This window comes from Amblyomma americanum, chromosome 2 (assembly GCF_052857255.1).
Source record: "Amblyomma americanum isolate KBUSLIRL-KWMA chromosome 2, ASM5285725v1, whole genome shotgun sequence".
Lineage (NCBI taxonomy): Eukaryota > Metazoa > Arthropoda > Arachnida > Ixodida > Ixodidae > Amblyomma > Amblyomma americanum.
The window spans coordinates 133,654,455-133,681,291 of NC_135498.1; the positions used below are offsets into that span (position 1 = coordinate 133,654,455).

General features: G+C 42.9%; 1 protein-coding gene across 4 annotated transcripts in view; it reads left to right on the top strand.

Moving 5' to 3' along the window:
* The window catches only part of LOC144121819 (chymotrypsinogen A-like), a 47,172-nt gene extending 27,906 nt beyond the window's left edge, over positions 1–19,266 (top strand). For 3 of the 4 annotated variants that reach the window (XM_077655230.1, XM_077655232.1, XM_077655229.1), the window contains exons 5-7: positions 2,092–2,236; positions 13,142–13,281; positions 14,614–19,266. In XM_077655230.1, coding sequence (XP_077511356.1) covers positions 2,092–2,236; positions 13,142–13,281; positions 14,614–14,820 — 492 coding nt within the window. In that variant the 3' untranslated portion in view covers positions 14,821–19,266. Of the gene's footprint in view, positions 1–2,091; positions 2,237–6,496; positions 7,490–13,141; positions 13,282–14,613 lie in introns of those variants that run through there. The other variant, XM_077655231.1, reaches the window with a different exon arrangement.
* The last annotated feature ends 7,571 nt before the right edge of the window (positions 19,267–26,837 follow it).

Here is a 26,837-nt window from a genome sequence, read left to right on the forward strand (position 1 = left end):
TTCCTCCAGGTTAATATCTTTTTTTCATTTCTGCAATGAAGTGAAATTAAATCAATTAAAACTAAATCTCCTGGTATATAAAGCACGGCACAGCAAGGAAAAGACATCTTGAAAAAATATTGGACAAGCAATGCCTTAAATACTTTCAACATATGAAGCTTGTCAGCCATGGCAAAAAAAAAAACAACTCAAAGACGCTCAGCTGGTTTGATGCCGCGAACTGCGCAAGCCGAGTACGCTTTTAGTTCATGAAGTTTCAGTTCATGCTTTTTCCTTCTGCCGCGTTTCATTGCCTGATAGCCACGCCAGTTAATTACGCTCCGCCCTAATAAAAACTGTCTATAGACCGTCCATAGACTTCTTATAGACTCTATATATTGCCTTCTTATGGATATTGCTTTACATCTATTTATAGTCTATAGACTGTATATAGACAAAAGTCTACTAAAAGTGTATGGACATAAATCTATAGACCATTTATAGACTGTCTATAGGATTTGTATTGCCTATAGACTGCTCTCTAAAGTTTGTCTACAGACGTTATAGACATAAGTCTATGGACAGTCTATAGACTGTCTATAGAAATTTTTGTAAGTTCGCTTTGACTGGCATTTGCAGTTGTTCAAATAATTTATGCTCTACGATTGCTGCACTTGTACTCCGCATTACATTGGCTGTCTTTGCGGCTCGCTAATGATTCTATGCTCCTATATTTCTTCCCTTATGCATACTTCACTGCTTCTGGCGCGCCGGATTGGCTCTGCCGGTAACCCGCGCTCGCTGACGTGGTCCGCTGAAGCGCTCTCGCTTTAGCAGCTGTCGTCCCGCACTCGTTGCTCGCTGGGAAGCATCCCTACGCCCGTCGCTCTGCCTCCGCCGATGCGGGTTTTCTCTTTCGCTTGTCGTCGGCTTGCGGTTCTCTCGCTCGGCTCGCTGCAGGTACCCGAGGCTTCACTCGATGACGACGCAGAGAGACACGCCAGCAATTTCTCCAATTGGCACTCGCACTGCTTACGCAGTGATGATGATTTCCTTTTCTGCGCACTCTAAAATAGTAAATAATTTTACATGCATATGAGAATAATCGCCAAAGGCAAGCTTTTGCGGAAGTTCGAACAGGTGGCGAATAAGCGTCACCAGTGAGTGACAGGTGACAATGTCCTGACACATAAAATATTTGCTGTAAGCTTACGGGAGACGTAAGCTAGACTAATGTTGAGTTTCTATGATTAGACTTCGAGATGGACATTTCAGCGTTTATTATCAGAAATAGCTGCAGTATATCATAAGTGTTTGAGAGGCATAGTGGTTTTAGAACTGGTAAATACAAGGCCGAGCATCGACGTCAATGAAGGATGAGATGTTATGACGTGGCGAACGTAAGCATTAACAGCAGCCATGGACAAACGTTTACCCTAGCTTTGTTGATTCATTATTTGCGGTTACAATGTCCAGGAAGGCAAACCAACAAACGTCTCGACTGTCAGTGCGGAAATATTTTTTGATAAGCGTAAAGGTAGACCTTTAAAAATTTCACACATTATAAATAGTGCGAGTTCAGTGAAAGTCACAAGAAGCGAGTAGTTATATATATATATATATATATATATATATATATATATATATATATATATATATATATATATATAGATCTCCCTAGCCGCTCTTTTTCTTAGCAAAAGAGCTTGCACAGCTATATTTTCTCAGCCGACCAATAGCAAAGCTTATGAAATTGATGATGTTGAACGTATATTGGCATCAAATGTAAAATTTGAGAGCACAGAAGACATAATTACATCTCGCTGCTTGTCATAGCATCTAGGAGTTTTCAGGACACAAAAAATAAGCAATAGCATCTTTTTAGAACACGGAAGTAAGGAAGTTCGAAATTTCTTTTCCGAAGCAGCTGCCGAGTTCCTTTGTCTAGCACGTACACTTGGCTGAGGCGAAAGTTAGCACTTTCTTTGTTGCCCTACGGGAGTTTTGTGTTCCTTCAGGCCCGGATATATAATTTCTACCGTTTTGGTGCTTCGTGCTCGTAAACCCAGGTTCTTATTTTTGATTTTGTGATACCCGCCTTTCTCTCTGCAGAGCTTCAAAGGCGACATCGCCATCTTGAAGCTTAAGAACAAGATCAACTTCACAAACATGGTCCACCCAGTGTGTCTTCCAGTAAGCTACGAGGAGCTTGGTGACGGATCTCACCTATATGTAACCGGCTGGGGACGCACCGGCCGTAAGTGGACTAATGCCCTGCATTAAACATTTTTTTTATTACCTCGCCATAGCAAAACACTGCTACAGTTACAAAGGGTTCGTGCTTATCAAGAAGTGCTCGGAGACTGAAAAAGCCTATTTGTTGTTATGCACTATCTAAACGTGCAAACGAAAAAAAAAGACAAAAGGCATCAGCATGGCTCATTTCCCACCACACCATTCAATCGCTAAAACACAAACAAAGCTGAAGAAAAACTGTATAGATTTGATGCAGGTTGGTCAAATATTTAGGGGAATCCGCCAAAGGGGATTAGACTTCTATCAAGGGAGTAATTACTCATTTACTACACCCAAGCTCAGCTATAGCGGCTACAAAGGAAAGCCTTCCTCTGGGTGGATGCCAGTGAATAATTCCTCGCTTATTACTTTATGATGGTATTAAAATAGGTTTTTTGCGTTTCTTTCTAGCCTTCATTGAAGCGCTATTTCTATGGGGATCTAACAAAATTACCGAAAACTGATTAACAAGAGGCAGAAGTAACTATCTCTATTTCAGTGGATTAGTGGATTCCGCATTCGGCTTCTGAGCCAAAATTCGCAGGTGGAATCCCGACCGCCGCGGCCGCATTTTGATGGAGGGAAGTGCAAACCGCCCGGGTTCTGTGCATTGTCAGCGCATGCTAACGAACGAATGTGGTTGCTAATAATCGGGAGCCCTCCCCTGCGGCGCCTCTCATAGCCGAGCGAATAGCTCCCGCAAGTTAAACTACACGTATGCCACAGCATACCGTGTCATCCATTACTGTACCATGAAATCTTACGCCTAGATTTTCGTAACGGTATATATACCGTACGTGTGTGTGTGTATGTGTATGTGTGTGCGTGTGTGTGCGTGCGCGTGGGCGTGCGCGTGTGCGTGTGTGTGCGTGTGTGTGCGTGTGTGTGCGTGTGTGTGCGCGTGTTTGCGTGCGTTTGCGTGCGTGCGTGCGTGTGTGTGTGTGTGTGTGTGTGTGTGTGTGTGTGTGTGTGTGTGTGTGTGTGTGTGTGTGTGTGCGCGCGTGCGCGTGCGCGTGTGCGTGTGTGTTCGTGTGTGTACGTGTGTGTGTGTTTGCGCGTGTGTGGGCTTGTGCGTGTGCGTGCGTGTGTGTGTGTGTGCGCGGATGTGTGTGCGTGTGTGCGTGTGTGTGTGTGTGTGTGCGTGCGTGCGTGCGTTTGTGTGTGTTTCACCTAAGACTACACATTTTTTTTTAAATTGCGTTTTTGAGTTAGATGGTCGCGTTTTCTCAATACGGCTAATACGTAATAAGTAGCAGGCCGATTAACTAATACTGAAAGATAACTTTTTAACTATTACTCCCAGGCTTCTTAAATATTGCCATGCGCCTTGCCAATCCTAAATAATATCAAAACCAGGTTTTAGAACTTTGAAAATGCGGTTACCCTGGGCGCTGTGGCCCAACACATTTTACCTATTTCAACGAGGTACGTGCACCGGAGAGGTTGCTTTGCCCGCAAGCTTCTCGAAAGTGTGTTTTTTGGCGCGATGTTAGTAAAATTTGTTCGGTCCCAGTGGCCAGGTTAACCGCATTTTCGAAATTCTGAAACGGATATGAATATTACTTACGCAGGGCTACATGCCTGTCAGTGATTAAGGAGCCTGACACTAATTTTTAAAAAGTTAACTATTCAATTTTAGTTAACCATCTTTCTAGATACCAGGTCTTAGCTGTATTCCGGTACCCTACACTGCTGGCAATGCTATGCCAAAAAAAGCGGTCTTCTAGATGAAAATCCTGTCTTTAAAACTTGTGCAAAGTCTTAGGTTAAACATCCTGTATGCACATGCTCAGAAGAGTGGTTTTAGAAAGCCACTAAAACTACATCCGCCATGTGCACGGCATTTAAGGCTACACACACTGGCTGCTTCAGGCGCAGCACTTTTAGATCGCAGCTCTTAGACGCCCGTTTCTAGTTTTCGCGTCGTAGTCGTCGCCGGAGTCGATCGGCCTAACCGGTTGGCCAAGCAGCAGCAGATCGAAACGCCATCTGGAAGGTGGCTGCGACGGGAAGATGCAGGAGGGTGGCTAGCAGCGTAACACATCACGTGCGATCATCTGTCAATTTTTTTATAACAAAACACGGGATCGTTGCTTAAAAAGCATGCAGTGTTGAGCACCTTTGTGCGCGTGCCAAAAATGCATGCGAGAGAAATTAACTTCTATTGTGCAACATAACTGATTCCGGCGACATACATGTATTGGAAGCTAAGCTTCGGTTGCCCGCCTCCACAAAACAAAAACGTCTTGAGACGCTTTTCTTCAGCGCATTATATGCGTATTAGCTAAGGCGCCCAACTAGCTCACGCTAGTGAACGTGGAGCCAGCCATGCTTTGATTGCCGCAGTAAAGGCTTTCTCACTAGCTCTCTCTTCTCTAAGAGTTGACCTAAATGCGTCCCAACGAAACGCTTTGAATACATGTGCTACCAGGTTCATCGCAGTGACACTCTTTTCCGTGCGTCAGTTACCATCTTTAATATCATTGCGCATTGTGTGCAGTTCTATTTTCTCGTTCATTCTAGCTTCTAAACTTGAGTAGGAGCAACATCGTTGTTTTCAGATTGAATGCAAGCTCATAAAAGAAGAAAGGACTGGCGAAATTATGACATATGGCATAGACACTTCTTTCTACATGTTAAAGAATGACGCAGGCTGATAGAGGTGAAATGAAATTTAATCATAAATTTATTATTCGTGACTGTCAGCATCAAAATAAAATGAGAGTGGGCGGCCAGGTTCCATTAAAATAGCAATAAATTTGCAGTCAATATGTTTATTATAGAAAAAAACAATACCGCAAGAATGACATCGTGCTTGTTGCCATGCTCGCAGAAAATTCTAATGTGCAGCAATTTAGGTATCAATAGAAATCAGTCAATGCCTCTGAACTGAAGCCAAATGTATTTCGACAGGTGGGTATATTATACGTCGGTGATTTAAACGCGGTAAGCCCTAAACTATTGGCAATGTTATCCGTCTCAGTATTATTACGTCAGAAATGTTCTGCTAGCAATGTTATTCTCAGACGATAGAAACTACTTTCTCACTTAGCAGCACAATGAAGTAACTTGAACTAGATAGCTGAAAAATAAAATACTGGTTCTTCGTATTTCCCTCACTTGTAAAAAGACGTAATTATTTTGACCGTCAATTGTGATCATTATTTCGCGGATCCCCACTGACCCATTTCCTTGTACAGGCTCTGTGGTAATGCGCACTCGACTAGATCTCGTGCAAGGCCTTCCAGCGATGCTCTTCTTCTTTAACCGACCTAAACGAAAGGGTTATAATATCCTTGATCTCGTGCCCTAGTAAAAATGAGGGCGTCAGATGCGGACTGCTGATGACCCCTTTGTAAGCGATCAAGTGAAACAACATACGCCCCGAAAGTTACAAAGGATATATTTATTTTTCTGATTTTGTGCTTATGAAGCAGTCGTACTCGCTGGCTCTGAGCATATACGTTGCGTTTGAAGAGAAGAAAAAAGAAATCAAACCAATGCTATCAACTGCTCACGCAAGTCTTCAATTCGCACATGAAACTTAGAATATATTAAGGTTAAATTCAACACGTGTTATGGCGTGGCATTTTAAAAGAGAAAACTTCAGGGCTAACGAAGAATTTTTTTTTGTCTCTAGCGCTATAAACCTGGAGAATGACCAGTGACCCAATAATGGTCGCTGTTTATTATGCAGGTAAAATAATTGAACCTCAAATACAGCGGTATGCCTATCACACATTCGCAAAGAAGATATCAAACAATGTTACTGTGCCATGCGGCATAGATTATTCATACGCTTTGTTTGCGTGTGAAAATTTAAAGTTGCGGGACTGCCAAGGAGAGTGAAAATCGAGCGATAAGCTCGGTATCTATTAGCACTAAACAGGTCCCTAAATAAGTCTGGCATTAATAATAATTATTTGGTACTGCTACCAAGTATTGTAATTTAGTAGCTAACTCACTTCTCTTTACGTTCGGTATCTATACTCAGCGTTACCCTGCCATCCTCAGCCACAAGGATTTTACAAAAACGGCAGAGGTGAAAAGAATGAAACACAAGCGAGGTAACAGGCGGTCTGTACAGCAACCAACGTTTTTTTTAAGTACTTGACTGTGTTAAATTTAATCACCAATATCTGACATCCGAGAAGTGAGCATATAGACTAAAGAACAACAAGCACAGCACGATGTCTGTAAACTTTCGTCGATCTGTCCGCAGATCTTCTGGGCTCTGCCGAACCAGCAGCCCTCTGTCGGCGTGTTGCGGACGTGCTCGACAAGAGCGTGAAGATGGGGGACGATAGACAACTGAGTTTCGGAGCCGAGCTGAAGCCTGCTAGCGCAGATAAAACCAAAATTAGCGTAATTCCTGAAAACCCACCTTTATCTTGAACGCTTTATGGGAAAAAACGCTAGAAATTCCGAAGAATACGGTACCGCGGTCGCACGAGCACATGAGAAGGGACTTTTCTCCGTTAAACTCGGTCCACCTCTCAGTGCTTTTGCTGCATCAACTGCCGGATGCTGACCGCGAAGACGGTCATTGCGTGTGTTCTTGCCACAAGCCTTCGCATGATGTCTTTAAGAGCCTAGAAACACATCATCAACAATTATGATAAAAATGAACTGTATCGAACCTCTGCATTTTAAATTTCTACATGTCTAGAAATAAAATACTTAAGCATTCTGAAGCAGTACAGAACCCGAATTCTTTACTTCAATAAGATATTTCAAATAGTAGAAACTAAATAAAACATTCCTCACTCCTGTAGATAATAAAAAAAGTCTTTCCGCGATTCCCGCAAAGCCTTACAGTAGCTAATAATCAGCGTCATAGCAAAGATTTTATGTATGGAGAAAGATATGCCTTTTTTGAGGCATTTGAAATAGACGTCTGTATGATGCATGCGTTGGCAATCTGCTAATAACCTGAGTGCAAACCACGATGTGCAATTCCCTGATTTATGGACTACGCTTCAAGGTGGTCACTTTGAAAGGCGGGCTACATATAACATCCATTGCAGGAATTTTCACGAGATGAACCTCGAGCAAACATAACGTTCCCTTGACGGTTAAGATTAAATTTTGCGCACTAATAATTGCATTACTGCAAAGCCGAAGCTCATCGCCAGGACCCAGTCAGTTACACAAGTATTTAACACCTAACTTCCTAATAACTACCTGAAATTTTAAGAAAAAATGTGCGACTTATTATGATTAGCATAGTTACACGAGACATGTTGACGCGGCAGTAAGTAGACTTGTCATATTGAAATTCGCTCTTACAGAAAAATACCGCATCATGAAAAAATCCTATGAATTCAAAAGGATGCAATGCGGTTAAGTGAGGACTTCTGACTGCCAACACAAGTCGCTGGAAAGAAAGTGATAGGATTCAGCACATCCAAAACACTCTCTTCTAACTCACTAGGAATTCATTACATGATTTGCATGTCCAATGCGCCTTGAACCGTAGTGGTATCTCAGTTATATTAAGACGTGATCCGAGAGATTGCACTGTCAGTCAACCAGCAGCATCTTTATGATCTTTCAATAAATAACCGATATTTTCCTTATCAATTACTTATATACATATCATCGCTCCTATGCACCAGAAGTATCTGGTTGCTATAGAACGTAACAACTGCAACGTATTATATCGAACTATGATATGCTTCATTGAGATTCGGGTAATTGTGAAATACCTAAGAAAACGTGAATAAAGGGAACTGTGCTTCTAATATCCATAAAGACACATACTAAACTTTATTATCGGCACTTCCAACAGATCAAAAATAACCTTGACTTGCATCACTTCACCATTTTCAAGGTTACTGTGCGGTGTCTGTTTTATGCCGCCTGGTGAAGCTGATTGCTTTCCACGTCATACGCACAATAACCTTAGGCCAGTAACAAGCACATTCCCAAAATACAATGTCTTTTAAGCGAGCGGTATTAATTTTCTTGATGTAGACGGGAACAATGTAATCTCTCGTTTCTGTGAATTTAATGATTTCACGGGAGAATTTTTTTTTACTTTTTCCTTGCCCAACTAGTACAACAACTGGCGCGCAGCGCTAACGTATTAGATCTAGTTCATACGTCAGCGACCGAGAATATAACTCATATTTACCTCAGAGGCAGCTTCAGTGACTACGCGCTTCTTCACGCATAAATTACTCCACATGCTAGTTTCCTAAACTCATATATTAAAACATTTTCGAATCCAGAAAGGTTTTTTTTTTATGGAATCAACCGTCGCTTAGAAAAATTCTGGAAAATATTTTTTCTGACCTATTCCATTCATGTATTAGTTAAAGGAAGCTACAGCTGAAAACTAAATTAATAAGCATAATGCGTGCACAACTTCAGCGACCTCATCAAAACCATAGTATGAATGGCAGCTCCGAGCGCTCAGAAACAAAAACAACAAAAAGGAAAGAATCCTGTCCAGCCATTCGCTAAGCCAGACACATATTTTACTGCAATGACCTCCAGTGTTTTACGAAAAAGGCAGAAAGTTTAGAAAATGATTTTCTCCACCGGCTCTTCTCACCATATGTCACAACATAATGATGTCGGGGAAATGGTTACATCAGCGCAATGCTCGTCGCGCTAGTCTGTTTTCAGTGATTACTTTGTTATATTCGCACAAAAAGACGATTCCGGTATTCTATCACCAAAGGAAGTAAATTATGAGTTCAACAATTCTACCCTTGGCACGATTTTGGCTACCATGTGTTTAATTAAGGGATGAAGTTATCGATATCCTCCGATGTCTACGGTATTATTACCAAAACGCTTAATTGTTATGCAACATTTCTAATTCCCGTACATTACCAACTATTTCAGCAGTCTTTATCTACACAGTATTTGCCACATAAACGTAAAATCAACAAAATTATCTTTGTTTTCATATCTGCTTGTGCAGCTACTGTAAATAATTATTGTCCGTGTCCATTACAACTATCTCCTGTACTACTTGAAAATATCATTGCATCTAGCGCTTCTCTGCACTTGGAAAGCAATGCCTTTATTCAGCGACATCAATATAGATTCAGGAAAGGATTTGCTCAGAACCACAACAGATCGAATTCACTTACGAATTTCTTTCAGCGCAAATGATAACTTTGAGACTGACTGCACTTTCATGAATTTTCAAAGACACTCCATTGTGTTCGACGCTGTGGATTGATAGCTTAGCTATCATCATTACATTTAAATTCCGTAGCAATTTTCTTGATTGAAAGTTTTTTTTTATCACGGCGTAAACAGTTCACACTCGTTGAAGATTAGTCAACTCTCTTAAGCGCCATAACTTTCGCGTTCCACAAGAAAGTACAGCTGGTCCTTAATAATTTCTTATTTCCGTTAATGTCTAACCCTCTAAAATCACCTCAAATATATTAATCTGCACTGATGACTACGTAATATGTAATAAACTTTCTACATCCACCGTCCTGTACATTCAAATGTACTTAGATCGTGTTGCTAACTAGTAGGCATCCTGGAAAATGAATCTCAATATTGAAAAATGTAACCTCATAGCGACTGCCTACAATTGTTGTTATACCTACTAACATATGCATGGCCCCAACACTGCCGCTTATTGGAATAAATACCTCCCTTGTCATTTTACGCAAAACTCATCCTGGTCAACCCACATTACTAATGCACTGTAAAGGCCTCACGTACGGTGGGCCTTCGCGGAAGTCCCGCAAGCACCCAGAAACCCCAACAATCAGTATGAAGTTACCATACCAAATACACGTTCACCCTCAACTTGAATTAGTGCTGTCATTTTCGTCACCATCCCAGATAAACTTAATCAACTCGCTGAAAACAATTCAGAAATGTGCAGTGCGTTTCATCGTCAGTCATTATAAGACGCATTTCAAGGTGTAGCATGAAGTTGATGCTATTCCTACAGTCGTAAAGGTAGTATTAGTGGTCACGCTACTTTTCTCTCGTAACAGCAGTGCATTAACACACACTAGACGGCAAAAAAGATAGACAAACACAGTCCCTTGTCTTTTTATGCGCTTCAACTATATAAGTACCAACCAAGAATCCCCTATTTCGACGTTACTGACTTATACTGCGATACTTGCAATATAAATTACATTGCTTCTAAACAAAAAAACTTTACCTTTTTCCCAGCCGTGTTGAACATCCCATCTCCTACACAACCTTAATGTTTCAGGGGCATTTATGAATGCACTAAAACATTTATTTTATCAGCGGTTTCATAGTGCTGTTCCGTCGACTTGAGGGTCTTGCTTCCAGTATTTGCGACTGTTCTTCTTTAAGAAAAGAAGCAGCGGTATGTTTTTGTAATCATTATCAATTGTGATGATTTTGATTGTTTTTAACTATTTTACAATCATGATTATCAGCATAAAAATTACCGCGATGTTTTTTTTTTTCTAATGGAGACAACTGTGTCAGTTTTACCAAAAGCTTATTTTCCGTCCAAAATTACATACTTCAGTTTTTACCCCCCCCCCCCCACCCCTCACGTAATACTACATATCAGAGGAGCCTGTGAGATATATGTACAATTGAATAAGTAGACAAACACGTGAAGCATAAAAAGAAAATCCTAAATAATTCTCTTGAGTCCTGTTATCTAAATGGTGTCCTTAAGATTAGTTGGATGCTTAAAGAGGATAAAAACTGTGGCTTTCTCTCTTGCGTTGAGAAACTTAACATGCACTGCAATGGAAACAGAATTGCTGCTGAAATTAAAGGCAGTGATTTTACTACGCATAATTGTTTCTCACATAGCCGCGAAAAGATTATATACAGAGCAAGGCGCTCAATGGCTAACGTGGAGTTACATTCACCGTAGAAATCATTTGGCTTTGTCCTGTGCCCAGCAAAATCATCTTCATTTCTATTTTTTTTTTATTGTGACAGTGTGCCTGTTGGCAAAAAGTATTATTTACAAATCGTTCGGCATGTGGTACATTTGTGTGCTGGGCAAAGACGTCCCCGGTCGTTTCTAAGACGTGCACCAAAACTTCATCTGTAAAAATGAGGCTTAAAACCTGCACTCCTCATCCCACCGTTGTACAGTTTCTCTGGCAATCGGCGCCGGCCCGCCCTTTTAAGCATCATATTTGGCGGGATTCTCATTGGTAGGCTGTCGTGTTTCGCATACGGTAACGGGTTACGCAGGGTAGTGCTTTCCTACGTGTCTGTCTTGTAGGCTGTTCGTTTGGCAGAAAACAGGCCGCGTGGGCAGTCACCTACAGGAAGAATGTTTTTGTCTTCCTACGCACACAGTAGAAAGGCATAGCGTTGCCTACCTACCGATGCCTCTTATCTACTCCAACGGCACTTAGATAAAAAAAAGCTTGAACTTTTTGGCTTCTCCACACGGTTCACAGAAAAGTGGTAGACGGCAACCTTTGGTGGTGGACATGGACGCAGATCCGTTTATGCGTTTAATAACCAAAAACTGGGGCGGTAGTGCTTTTTTTTTAACAGAACACAGTAGACAGAACATTTCTCTCACATATCCTTTTTCCGTCACATAAATAATTTACGTCGATCGTTTTACGCGCAGTATATAGAAAGAACACGGACTCCGTGTCATACAGACATTGGAAACTTTGTTCGAACGGTGATTTATTTATGTCACACATAACTAGTGCAAACGCTTGGGTATATCAGGCCATTTTTTTCTTTTTGCCAGGGAAATTATCCCACTTGAGCTAAAGCCAGTATTTGCTCCCGCGAGTGCCAGGTTGCCAATAGCTATTACTCGGAAGCGATTCACACCTGCAATGAAATGTTCACAGAAAATGGATTAATTTTTGTCCAGAGTACCCTTGCATTTTACGTCTATCACGCAGCCCGGTAAAATGAGGTCAATGTTGTTGTTTCTGTCATTGGATGGACTTCAGAGGCACATGCAAACAGATCTTAGAATTTGACCTGCTGAAAGAGGTCATTATATGCGAAGCAATGTGCACCATCTCATACATGGTATAACGAGAATTATTAGTTCGTTATGACAACCTCAACCTCGACTATTACTCAAAAATGATGCCAAACTACTGCTATGAGATTGTTTTTCTCATAAATCTCTAGTCGCGAATTTTTCAAGGGACTGAGCAAAATTCGTGTATCGCTTGAAGCTGTTTGTTTTCAGCCATTCTGGTGAACACTGCGTCTTCAAATACAGCACTTCAAGGGCACCACTGAGGTGCTCCGATATTTCTGGGCAATAAAAACAACCGGGACGGTATCAGATAAAAAAATGATATTTATAAATGCACATTTACCAAAGTAAGTCAGGACGTATGCCTAAAATTTAGTGAGAGCAAAGCCTGCGGCATCATTGCACCATTAACACCCGTCTACCACGGCGTAAAGGAACGTTGCTATGTCTCATGAAGCCTGGCGTTGCGTTCAAGAAATAATGCTTAATGCGTTAGCTACAGGCACGTCGAGACGTTGGAAGGCGTTTGCTCCGCAAGTCCTGCGCATACAGCCGAGAGAAAACTGCAACGCTGTCGACTGGACCGTCTTCGTCGTCGCTCGAAAATGTGCGGGAAGAGGGGACCAATCTCGGACAGCGGCCGCCGCAGCGATCGTCGGTCCTCGTCCATGACCGTCACTCTTCCACATTTTTTCTTCTTTTTTTTGAGGTCATGAGGCTTGCGCCGCGAACGCACTAGATTGGGACCGACGTGAAGTCCTTACTCCCTTATTTACATTGTTCACTTCAAACTGAGCTCTCTTTCAACCTTCTTCTGTATATCCAGACTTCCCTCTATCCCAGAACGAAGAGAACCAGTGCCTTCCTCTGATTAACCTTCCGTCGATTCTTTCGACGCCGACTCTCAATTTTCAGGAGAAGGCAAGAATGAGGCAGTCGAGTTGAAGCAGACCTTGACGAAGGCCATGAGCACAGAGGCTTGCAGAGACCATAGCGGCCGCAACCTTCCGGCCACGGTGCTGTGCGGTGGCCACGACTACGGATCGTCATGCGATGTGAGTTGAAAGCTTGCTGCTCTTTGTAAGACACAGAATCTTGAGCCTGAGCCTCTTAGCGAGCCCAACACGGTAAACTGCGTCCTTTGTTTGCAGCATTCCTTTGCTTTACCGTGCTGGGTGACGGTGCTCGATTTTATCTGAAAATAATGTCAGGACTGGAATTCAATTTCTCTGGAGCGGTACAATTTAGTAAATTAGTGGACATAAAGGAAGTTACAGTGCATTTTTTGCAATTATGTTGGGGTTCGCAATAGATATAGGTCTAATTTTTTATCTATATGCCTAATCCTGTAATGCATGTCTTTTTTTGAATAACAGCTGAGGTAACTAAACTGAAGGCACAAAAAAACGTAATTTTCATTGCAACTTTGGTCACTACGGGCCATAATGCGGTAACTGTAGGCACCTATAGACTTCAGCTTATTCAAACAGTACTTTAAATTGTAGGTTACTGTTGTAGAGTTTCGCATTCGCAACGTTACAAAAATAGGCTTCTGAAGTAGTGGCCTACATTGGCTATTTATGGCTCTTTACCTGCCAGTATCCGTCCAACATGTTTGAATGCACCCAACAGTCGTCCGGCCAAGTAAACATGACGAGAGTTGTCCTGTTCTCCGTACAGAGATGTACAGACAGGAGCAGTAAGAAAGGGAACACACTAGCACTTGGCGGTGCAGGTCGATTGCGCACTTCTGGCTGTTCTAAACATTGGAAGAACTCTCTCCGGTGCTTTCTTGCCGTGTACTTTAGAATGTGGTTCGGCAGTTATGCATGCCGAATTGCTCGTTGTATGTGTTCTCGACTATCTGAAATTCGAAGCCCAGCTTTAAAAATTCGTACTGTTCCAAAACTTGCAGGCACGCCCTGTCGAGATTGCGAGGGGGCGTAGACAGAAATTCAGAACTGTCATATGCGCGAATAGGCCCTAATCGCCATAGAATAATGTGTTCTCTGCACTGGCTATTCCATGGGACGACAGTTGCGCCCATGCTTACTTTCTCTGTGCAATCCTCGTCTGTGCTAGCTCTTCTGTGCTAACATTTAACTCCCCCACCTTTCCATATGCCAGCAGCTCGTACTGAAACATTTATATGCCACACCGGTGAAGATTGAAAAATGCTACACTTAGCAGCCAACTAAGGATCTCAGCAACAAGAGAATTTCTGCGAGGCTGTCCATAGTGTGATTGGCTTCTTTTCGCTTGGAGTAACTTTTAGCTTTCTGATGGTGCCAAGTTAGTCCGCCCGGGCGTGGCTGCGGTTGGCTTGAGACCTTGGGTAGGTTCAAACTCGCTAATGAAAACATATGTGATAACGAATTCATTTCCAGGGCGATAGTGGTGGACCAGTGGTGCACAAGATGAACGGGACCTGGACGCTGCACGGGATCGTCGTTGGCGGACCGCAACAGTGCGGAGACGAGGACGAACCACTGTACTTCGCGAAGGTGTCCCACTATGTCAGAAACTTCATTGACGTCTACGTGGATGCCCAGACGAGCAGGAAAACTTTGAGGAAGATATGCAATTTTTTATAACAAGAAACCAAACATTCTAAGCCTGCAATCTTAGTACAAAGATTTAGAAAAACCCAGAGTCAGCGCGATTAGAATCAAGCAGAGAAAATCAAGGCACCGAAGCTAAGAGCTGAAACGGAGCTCATGCTTTATTTTGCCTTAAGGGCATCATAGGCGCGAGATAATGCGGTAAAATGCGCTTATGCATTGTATATCGGGTGCTATAATTGCAGGCCAAAGATATTACATGGGCACCTCGTACGGTTACCTTTTTCAGTTCCACACCTTGGAATGCTACAAAACAGTATTAACATTAGCAACCACAGCTGAATATCCTGCATTGACTGTTATAAACCCTACATTACCAAGGCGCTCATCGTGTCCTCGCGCAACATAATGCTTTCTTTGCGTCATGCTTCAACCTGGGTACTTTAAACACGCTGTATATAGCTTGCTAGAAAAGTCATCATTTTTTCTTGATTTGTTCTTGATAAATAAACCATCATCAGCAGTTCGTTGAAGTGGAACTCAAGGAGCACTTCGCAGTAACCGTTTGCGGCTATACGTGATGGAAGAGTGACGCTGGCAATTAACTGGCGTGGAAGCGCGTCAGCAAGAACATTAAAGTGGCCAGCTAAGAAGAAAAAACCTTCTGCGAGGCTTAAGAGGAAAAACTTTGTTCTGCAGGCTGTCTTTTCCTGCCGCACATTGGCCAGTTTTGGTGGTATCACATGGGACCCTTCTGCTGCTGACTCTTTTGACACATTTGCTCTACGTTGCATTTCATTTAAGTCGCCACCGCTAAGCGTTAGTAACAATTTCAGTTTATTCACAAACAACTCCAGAAACGACAATTATCAATCGATCATACGCCTGGCCCAAGAAACCGTAATAAGTGCCACGGGGGAAAAAATCTCTTATACATAAGTTCGTTCTGCTTTGAATGTATAATATCGAAAACCAACCAGACTTATCTTCATAATTTGCAGTCCTAGTGGAATTGGCAAAAGCTAGTGCTATAGCAGAAAGGATACAAGAGACAGCACGTTGTGATACCGACTTCGCTCTGTGATAATATGTTTTGGAGTAAGTGTGCGCATAGAGATATCAATGTTGCCTGGGCTAGTCTGTGTTTTGCTAGCTCATTTAGCACCTTTCTCTTTGCAATGCTACAGAAAAAAAAAGAAACTGTATCTAAAGTACGGCGCTCCGTTTGATGTCAGTCCAATATAGAAACGATTGCTGCGTGTCATTATTCATGTACGAACTTCACTTTAATTCCGTAATGAAAAGATGACTGTTAATTAGCGCATTTAAATCATCTTTAGTAGATTGCTTTGATCGTCGCTTGTTTGAGATTCAGGGACCCTCACACCAGTATTTCTGGAATTTTGTGTATTCATGGCAGTCTTCATTGTAGGGCGCTGCTTTTCTATCGATTATGTTAAATTTGGACTGCACAGCAAAACAGCGGAATGAAAAAGCGTAAGTGTATTGTTATTGTATGCACCGGTGAGCGCGTTTTGTGAGCCAATTTCTCACGGGCCGATTAAGCAAATTCAACTAATATGGGCCAAGTGGGCCCTTTTTCTGCTGTGATTAGGAACTGAACGTTCTGACGTCGTTTCAGTCGACAATGTAAGCGAATACCATGAAAAATAGGCACCGAGCTGTAATTGTTGAGCAAAGGGGATGGATCAGTTTTCCAAAAAAAGAAAATCGGTTTTAAAGCCGTTATCTAAGTACAGTACCAAGTAAATAACGTTGCGAGACGGACGCGTTCTTCTCTCGGTAAAGCACAGGTTGCACCGAGAATTATCTATTTAATGCAGCACTCTGAGCCAGTTCCATAATCGCGTTCAAAGGTATCTTGCCTAGCAGTTTCCTGCTAAGCTGATAATTTGTCAGCCATAGTACTTTAAGAAGGTAGCTAGGGCAGGTCTGAGGATGAACTGCGCATCAAATGTTTGGAGTAACAAGGTGACCAATGGCTACGTGTAATGGGAATTGCAGAAACGTTTCGTCGATTGGGAGGTGGACCGGAGAACAATGATTTTTTTTGTGCACCGGACAATGTTTTCATGCTTGAAAGCTGGGAGGACTTCTAATGACTTTACTTAGAAACAACTGACAATTTCGCGCTAATATGGCCCGATCACTGACATAGTGGTCACCCTGTAATCATACGGGGTTCTTCTGCTTAAACTCAGCGCCTTACGTTATCCTCCCTGTCGCATTCTGTGAACACTGACAAACGTCCGCCGGCATCTGTAGCAGTACATTTGCATGTAGAATGGTGCCAATGTCAAAATGCTGGTGCGAGGACTGTGAGAAATTTATTCAGGTTCTACTTATTGCGTAACATATCTCATGGTTTTGGACTGCTTGCGCGAAGTCGTAGAATTCGAAGAATTGTTCATTTGTTGTAATCGTTCACATGCATAGCCTTGTCTTAAATTCATATTGTGCTACCCTCCCTTACAGTAACCTCCTTAACAATTCGTATGCGATTTCAGATGGCGATTTCAAGAATTTCAATACTTCGCTCAGTCCTTTCTGCTAGCGTCATTGCAGGCTTAAGAAAGTTTTTAAACAGAGATAACCAGTTCTAACACGTTCTACAGTGCAGATCAAAGACAACAAAACGGATTCAACTGCATTCTAATAAACATTAAAATTTTTTATGTACCCAATAGCCTTCCGAAGGGTCCAATCAACACACTCATGCTGAGGTTGGGGCGAAAAGGGCGCTGTACATTTCTTTTGTCCTTCGGAAACACCATGGCTGTTCCCCTATAGGACATTTCAAATCACTCGAACAACAGCTGGAAGCTCAGCGAAGCGCTGAAAAATATATTTATTAATGTTTTAATAGCTAAAAATTATATCCTAATCGCATGATAAAACTAGGGACAAAAATTACAGTCTGCAGTGAAAGGGCAACTAGGTAATTGTGAGACGAATGTGCTGTCGGGCCTTTGCAAAACTAGGACATCGCGCCTCCTGCATATAAGGAGTGTGGAGCTCGATTGCGTTCTGTTCAGGGCCAGTGCTACGGAAACACTCTAGAGGGAATATAAACTTGTGCATCTTGGCCTATAATTGCTCCTTACCAGCTACTTCGTGGTTTCATATTGCGCGTGGTTTCTTGGAGAGAGATGGGAATCAACATTTCTTGAATAGTTCTGCATGAACCTGCATTCAAAGCATCATTCATTGCATTCTGCAAGCGCATATGTGGACCCTTTTCATGACCAAGGCTAAGCGGCTCTCGCCTTTTACTCATAGCAGCACTGTTCTGTTGCGCTTCGCGAAAACTCGGTATGTATAGCTAGATGGTAAGGGCTTGTGTTACACGACATTTGTTAGGGTCGCAAAATAGCGCCCAGCCCGCATCGCTTATGGCACAACGGCCTTCGTGTTATGATATGTCAGAAGGAAATTTTTGTGGTTTTGTGTTTATCTTGCTGTAACGTGTCAAAGCAACTAAATTCTTGAGGGACGCGTTAGAGCAGGGTTCAGGGTAATTTCAATCAACGGGGGTTTTTTAACGTGCACTGACACGGTACAGTACACGGGCCTCTAGAATTTCGCCTCCATCGAAATGGGAGCACCGCGGCTGAGATTGAACCCCTGCCTTTCGGGTCAGTTGTCGAGCACCAAAACCACTGCCCTAAAGCGTCAGCTAAGAAGTTTTTTCAGACACAACACAAGAACATATATAATGAGAATTTTTCCGAAAAAAAGTCAGGCACTGTTTAACCACAGTTATAACCAAAAGTCGGCGATAGCATTTTGGCAGTGGGCCAGCCCAAATTTAGAGTTTGCCATCGTGTCTACCACGCTCACTTATGGTTGGTCATCGATTATGGGCCAAATCGGCCAAGGTCGAATTTCGGTGTGGAGTGGTGTGGGCCAAATTTTATAGTTTTGGAAACCACAGAGAATATTCTGAAAGCACGAGTCTGAAACCTTTGATAGGCTGAAGGTCACGCGGATAGGTCACACCATATTCAGCGGCGTGGGTGCACCAAGTAGACCTATCGCTACAAAATCGGTAGTTTTTTTTAGGTAGTTTTCAGAGTACGCAGAGTGCTGTACGAACCTTGAGCTTTCCGGCTTGCTTGTGTGGTTGTTATATGGAGTGTCATTATTTGGTATTTGACCCTAATGTGTTGGTAGAGCGGATGTACACATTTCTTTTGAGAAACGTGTTATGGGGCAGTCATCATGATTTATTATCTTGGAAGAAAGGAAACAGCGTGCTTTGAAGGTCACTCAGTCCACTTGCCCAGAGCATTCTTCATACTCGTCCGGTCAAAGTGAATCTCTCCCAGAGCTGCCTTCTGATATCGAGGGGCGCGATGACATAATCTTGTACCGCCGCGATACGAAAGCCTCAGGTTACATGCTGCGGCGTTAATCTGTGATGTGCAAGCGGAAATAAAATCCAGTTCAGAGTCCAGAGTGTGTGTGTCTCGTTTATCTTCCAAGTCAAACCAAACAAAAACCAAAAATAACATGACCGAACTTCTTTGGGGATTTTTTCTGTCTTTTGGGATTCTTTTTGCGAACTCGCCCTTCCCGTAATCACAGTGGAGAGTAGAATTTTGACACAGTGGTACTTGCGCATAAACCTAGCAATATTTCTCACTACCAAAAATATAAGAGAGAGAGAGGGTTTATCGACTTGAAAGGCAGAGAGGTTGGCCTGAAAAATAAATATCTGGCCTGCTACTCTGCACTGGGGAACGGGAAGAGGAGAAAAAAGAGAGTCACGATGGGGGGCGGGGGGGGGGTGATAATGATGGGAGGAGGCGGATGAAAAAATACATTAAAAAATGCACACTTTCTAACATAAAAAATGCGAGGCAAGGGCCGTGTCGATTAAAAAGCGTGAGAGCGCTCACGTTGCCTGTACAGTTTTCAAACTATCTGGCCAAGCGCCGAGGATCAAATCCTCCGAGAGGCGCCTTGTTTCCATAGACCTCAAAACAGGTGCAAGCCTAAGTCTTTCACGTGTATATGCTGGACACACCACTAAAACATGTTCTATAGTCTCTTGCACGCCGCATATGGTACAGTCCGGGGAGTCCGCTTGTCCTATTAAGTGCAAGTATTTGCGCGTGAATGCCACGTTTAAACGTAGTCTACGGATAATGCATGCAATAGGGCGAGGTATTCCGCGAGGAACTGAAAAGGTCCTCGTCGGATCTAGCCGTTTAGGGCGGATATGGCGGGTGTCTGGCAGGGCCCAGTACCTAGCCGTCGCCCTCCTCAATTCCGAAAGGAGACAAGTTGTGTCCACTATAGAGAACGGTACAGCTGTACGCAGGCCACTGCTGAAGGCGCTCCTTGCTGCAGCGTCGGCAGTCTCATTTCCATCGAGTCCGCAGTGCCCAGGGATCTACTGAAACACTATACCGAAAATGTAAACCCAGTATTTGACCTCTTGTGGCATGTTGTTCTATTCGAGCCGGAGATCAAGTTTATCAAAACAGCAAACTCGCCGATAACCCACTGAGATTTGACACTATTTTCGGAAGAGACAAAAAATAGAATCAAGTGTTCTTTCAATTTGCTTTGTTATTTTAGAGCAAATTCCGTGGATGCCAGCGCAGTACTTACAGAAACAAAAGGCACTCCTCTAAAATTTCTACTATTGCGGGTGGTGAAAGTCTTAATGACCTACGCTCAACGCCGGCATGGTAGAGCGAACAGGTGCTACGGATGCGCTATGGAACAGGTGCTATGGATGCGCGTATAATTATAATAGGCTATCAGACTGAGAACACGTAGAGCCACTGGGGTGCGACCAAATTAGTAATATATGCATAAATATAGGCTCTAAAATATATCTTCTTTACACGTATTTTGAGTCATATTTTTGCTGCTCATAGAAGTCGCAGTTTTACAGCCGCCTATATGTAGCCACTTTAATGACAAGCAAGACAATTTCTCATGTACAATATTCTTGGACAAACATTTTGAATATTAGAAATTTATAATATACTGTTAATGAAATATTGAAGATAATGGCCCATTCTTTCGATCTGTAGCAAAATATTTTGCATGATTTTCTATCGCTCGAATTGAGCAGTTAAGGCTGCCTTAGGAAGCTAATAGGTAACGCTTTTGACGATACCAAAAGCGTAGGCAGCCAAAAAATGCAAGACTGCCGACATTAGATCTGCGGACATATAATTTTTTATACTGAGAATTCACAATATATGCGTAAAAATTGCGGTAACGAGCTATTTCAAACTATTTCTTTTTGAAAACTGCTTTTGTTATGGAATGTTGTTTATGCATCTATATCATTCTTTTCTTATGAATAGGCGGCCGCGGTGGCTGAGTGGTTATGACGCTCGGCTGCTGGCTGGAAAGAAGTGGGTTCGATCCCGGCCACAGCGGTCGAATTTTGATGGAGGCGAAATTCTAGAGGCCCGTGTATTGTGCGATGTCAGTGCACGTTAAAGAACCCCAGGTGGTCGAAATTTCCTGAGCCCTTCACTACGGCGTCTCTCATAGCCTGAGTCGCTTTGTGACGTTAAACCCCCATAAACCAAACCGAACCTTTTCTTATGACTGATCTTCCAGCCCATGCACCGGAACCGTTCAAAAAGATATGTTACAAAGAATACTGCTAGGCATATCCTGAAGATAAATATTAAGGCCGTACGAGCCAATTTTGAGGCTCGTATTCAACACCCACGGATATAATTCTTTCATATCCTATGAAAGCATTGACAGTGCAAATCACTACAATCAATTTAGCATATACGTATAGTAAAGCGGAACAATTGCATAGAGTCCAACCCTAAAGTTTTACGCCCCTGTCTTCGCCGAAGGTTAGTGACACCGTGCGTAGGACTACCCATCTGTGAGCAAAGTGATTAAAATCTAAGAAAGCAATATTTGAGAGTAGATGACGTGTTCCATGATCTTGCATGGCATGCTCCTTAATGTTAGATAGGTATATTATTTAGTGGATAATTTCTGCTGCCTGTTTTGTAGCCTTGAGAGACGTTGAAGAGAGCGACTATGAGAGCAGCAAGAAGAAGTACGATGCAGCCTTGAGTTTCTTAGATGTTTAGACTTCGTTTCATCAATGCCAGATGGTGATATTCGAACGGGCTGCTGAATTATTGCTAAAATTCTTTCTGCATTGCAAGCAAGGCAGGGCATGATACTTTCAAAACTGAATAAAGAAACAAGTGTTTTGGTTTCTTTTCTGTAGATTAGTAAATGCAGTTAAAAGCGTCAGAACATTCAGTATTCGTGATCGTTTCGTATTATTCATTGGTGACGGCAATAGCGCGAGCTGGATGAGGATTTTCGGCCAGCCAAAACATTCTTGGATTAGTCAGCAGCCTATTTCAATGTTTAGGATTATAAAAGAAACGCTTTGCGCGGCCGATCGCTTTCGGATATTCCTTTTTGGCTTCATAGTAAATTTCCATCGATGCGAGCACCTGTTAGATTTAGCCGCTCGATAAAGTCTTTTCTAGCCCGTTTCCAGCAACCTCTTGCGTGTCCCAAGGTCTGTTTTTGGGTCGCTATGTTTAATATATACTTATGTTTGACGTACGTGTGTCGCCTGCAATATACGCATATTTGTAGGCGACTGCAACATCTACCATACCTTCAATAACGCCTCTTACCAGATTTCTCTCCAGAAAGATAGTAATGGGCTTTTAAACGGTGCTGCAATTAGGTAGTCACCTAAAACGCCAAGAAATGTAAATGCATATTCTTCTTTTGTCGTCGCCGCCCTTCTATCTAACCTTATACAATTACTGACACGCCATTGGAACTCATGCAATCTTATACGAATGTAGGTGTAACACTATGCAACGATTTACCTTGGCGTGTGGATGTTACTAACATTATCTCGGCAGCTCACAAAACCTTAGGTTTTCTAAAACGGAATCTACAGAACGTCCCGCAATATGTAAAATTTAATGCTTTCAACTTCCCTGTTAGAACTAAACACGAATACACGCCACCCACCAGGGACCCGTGTCAAGCATATCTCACCAACTCATTAAAATCGATTGAGAATGGTGCTTTTAGATTTATTCATGCCTCATATTAATATATTCATATGACGTAAGCGTTTCATCTCTGAAATAGAAATCAGGACCATTCCCGTTAGCATATTGTCTTCGCATTTTCAGCATTTCTCTTTATCACACGTTCTTTTTTCTGTCCTTTATCAAGTGCCATTATATCAATAGAAGCACGCGTATCTCATTGGACAAGCTACCGGCTTAAAGTTGCGTGCCCACGCGCCCAGTCCACCACCTTCACTTCCTCCTTTTTTCGAACCGCCTTAGGCTGGAACTGCCTTACCCAAGGCATCGCTGCTATTATCTGTCATCATTTTCACAAATTTTAACTGATCATTTACGAGTATATCAATAAATATTTACCTCGATATTTGCGCCGTTTGTATTAAAACCTAACCCTTAATAATGCCACTACGGGGGCTATTACGGCAATCACCTGATCTGCCCCGACTAGCCAAACGCTTATGCTGCATCAGCAATTCTAAACCAACTTGCGCGCCCATGCTTTTCAACAGCCACATTGTGCGTGAAATGAAAGACTGGTGCCAGCTTTCAGCTCATATCGTCTTATTAGCAGGATCGTCACCAACTGAAGACCACCATCGAAGAACATGTCTAAGCGTCATTGTCGTACTCGTGCTCATTTTTCACTGCGTTCTTCGAGAAATAATGATTTGCAAAAGGGTGTTTTAACATTAGTCAATAAAATATGAATGCAGTAGTAAGAGAACCGTAAAGCTTCTTAAGAGCTCTAAGGGCAATAAAATTGATAAAAAGTGTGTGACGGGACGTACATATGGCTACGTCGCGCTTTAAGCTCCATATGAGAGGTAGCGCTGGTGATGAGTTAGCATCGACTTCTAGAGCGATTCCAGTTCCAGTGTTCCTTTCTTCTAGCAAAATTTGCAATATATTTTAGGAGCATGCAGGCATTATTATTTTAGGTGCATTAGGCAGGCCTTCACAGGCGCATCTATTGTCACCTCAGTGCTTTGTGCTGCGTGCTGTGAACACACCCCTTCTGTGCATTGTGCCCAATTGTGCTGAGTTTTCACCAACGCGCGCTACATTGTGTGTACCCTCAAAATCCTTTCCAGAGACTCTTTGGTGTATCCAGTTCCCCTCCTCCTGCACTTGGAAACATACTGTGTTCAATGAGTGCATGGGCGTCTTCTGACTCACAACAGTGCGCGCTTCGCAATGTGTGCCCGCCCGCAGTTTCTCGTGCCTGTGTATCGCGCTCTTCGTGGCGCATTGTGTCGTGCTCTTGCCGCCGTTTCCGCCTCCGGACCCGTTCTCTATTCTGTGTCTTTAAATCCCATCCCCCAACCCTGTGCAGTGCAGCGAAGCGTTCTCCAAGAGACAGTTGCACGCCGGGCACACAATTTTTCACCAACAACAAGAACCACTTATCATCATAATATGCGTGAATACACACATTGTGATGCGCAATCTTTGGCACTTTCGGCGCTTGTTTTAGGATGAACATGCTTCACTCTACCTCACTACCACGCATGAATTGGAAGTTATTCAAAGTAGACCAATAATGGAACCCTGAAAAAGAATTTCTTGCATTCTTGATTTTGTGGACCTTCAGCAATTGGAGAAGGAAATGCGGGGACAAAAAGATGAAACAAAAAAGGATATATGAGGAAAATAAATGTAGTAAGCCGCTATTGTCCAGCGAAGTCAGAGTCTATGGTGCAGGTGCTACGCCCTTAAAATACGGAGCACCGGATGGCAGGCCTTCATCGCCCGCCGATGATCGTCGCGGCCACTAAGTCTCCAGAATTTCTTATACCTGATCTACAGGAGGCGTCGGTTTCGTGAGTTTCGTGAGCAGTGACGGCTGTGAATTTTGCACTGTAATCTCATTTGCCGCTAACTGTGGTGTTGTACTGCTTCTCTAGTCTTTTAATGAGCCATATGTCCCTTCTTATTACTACGCTCTTCGTGTTACCCTTTAAACACACAGCGGCTCAGAACACCACATTTAGACTTTTATTAACGTATTTGCTCGCAGAATATAAAGTTGTAGGCCACCACTGTGCTTCAAGTTGGACTTCAAGTTCGACCCATGAGATTGTTGAGGTCAGCCTGACGAAGAAAATGGTCAATAACTGCGTGTCCATGCGATCAGGGCTTTTGAAAAAAGGAATCATTGCATATTTGTGTGACGGCCACGCAAAAGCTCGATATCCGCAAAGCAGGCCAATGCGGATTTGGTTTTCCTATGAGTGCGCGGAACCTTGCCGTTGAACTGTTGGCTTGCATGTGTTATTTTCTTTCTTGTTTTCAAAGTATTTTTCACGATGACACCAAAATAGTTTTTTATTTATTTATTGTACCCTCAGGGCCAAAGGGATTACAGAGGGGAGTGGGTTTAGGATAAACAACAATGAAATAGAATACAGTGAAAATACGTATTACAAAGAAATTTCCTCCAGAATAAAACAAATAACATCCAGAAAACGTAAATAGTATAGAAACAATGTATACAATACAGTGAAACAGATAAAACACACAGTCAACTTACTTCAGAATAAACAATATTAGCTACAGCGTTATGAAAGATTTTATTATCAGGAATGGCTGCAATATCGGGGGGAAGGCGGTTCCTTTCCACAGATGTGCGGGGAAGATAAGACTGAAAAGAAGATTTGGTGTGGCATGTTGGGATGCCAACCTTGTGGCGGTGATCGATGCGACGTGAAATGTATTCGGGGGGTGACATGAAACAGTTGTGAAGCGCAACGTGATGATATAGCTTGTGAAATAGCGTTAGGCGACCAATTTTGCGGCGAGATTGTAACGGTGGGAGTGAGACGTTAGATTTCATGGCTGTGATGCTTGCCGTACGGTTGTAATTTGAAAGAATGAAGCGAACGGAGTTAGTGTTTTGCGCTAGTGTGATTTGTACTTAGTGCAAACATTTGAACCAGTTTTATAGGCTAAAGAATACAAGTTGCTACCCTACGCAGTGGCGTCGTGTCTTTATTGGTCTCGTTTTGTTGCCGTGAGTGCCGTGTGCACTGTGGTTACAAAGTACAACTCTCCAAGCAACAAACTTCTACCGAATCTCAAATGGTCTTGAATCGTATTGGCTATCAGTATTCAAACTATGGGCACCTTTCTTACGACTTTTTTAATCTTACGAAACTGCACCCATAATGAAATAATACCGGCTTTGTCAGGAACGTCACTCCCGGGATATAATAACGCTTAGAGGAACGGAAAGGCGGTCCAGTTGGTAGTGGCAGTAGTATAAAACGTTAAAAACAAACCCGACACAAAGGAAGGAGAGAACAGTGGCTAACTTTCCACTAACTAATAATAAATTGCCCTGCATGCTGAAATCAACACCGTTCAAAATAGACGGCGCAATGCACGAGAAAATAATACCCAAGGAGTCTACTGCGCCTTATAAGCCGACGTCCTTCTGTCTAATAGAGAGGAAGTCGCAGTGATTTCTGAACTCTCATCAGATCGGTCGTGCACCTCGATGGAAAGCAGAGCCGAGATTTACCGTGTCTTCACTGTCTTCTCGTCGACTCGTCTAATCCCGATCAAGTACGTGGAACAAGGGGCTAGTTGACCGAAATCCACTCTAAAAGAAGGACCCGGGACGTACCATCTCGACGAGTCCAGCCTCGCCCTCTGCCGCGTGTTTTTTTCTTCTCTTTCGCAACCGGCAAACTGCGTGACAGGGTGCTGAGAAGACAGGCGACAGCAAGTCTGGAAGCGTGTGCAGACAGGCGGGGAAGGAAAGCGGTAGGGAGGGATGGCGATAGCGACCATCGTGCCACCGCTCTGCTGCAGAAGTGTGGGGTTACAGAGCGGCGACCCCAAGGACCCGCCACGCCGGATCCAGTTTTCTTCCCGGAACGCGGTTGTCGCTCGCCGATACAGCGGTAATCAGGCGAGACAACGGAAGAGGAGCGCCACCCGTCGGTGTTGGCCGAAACC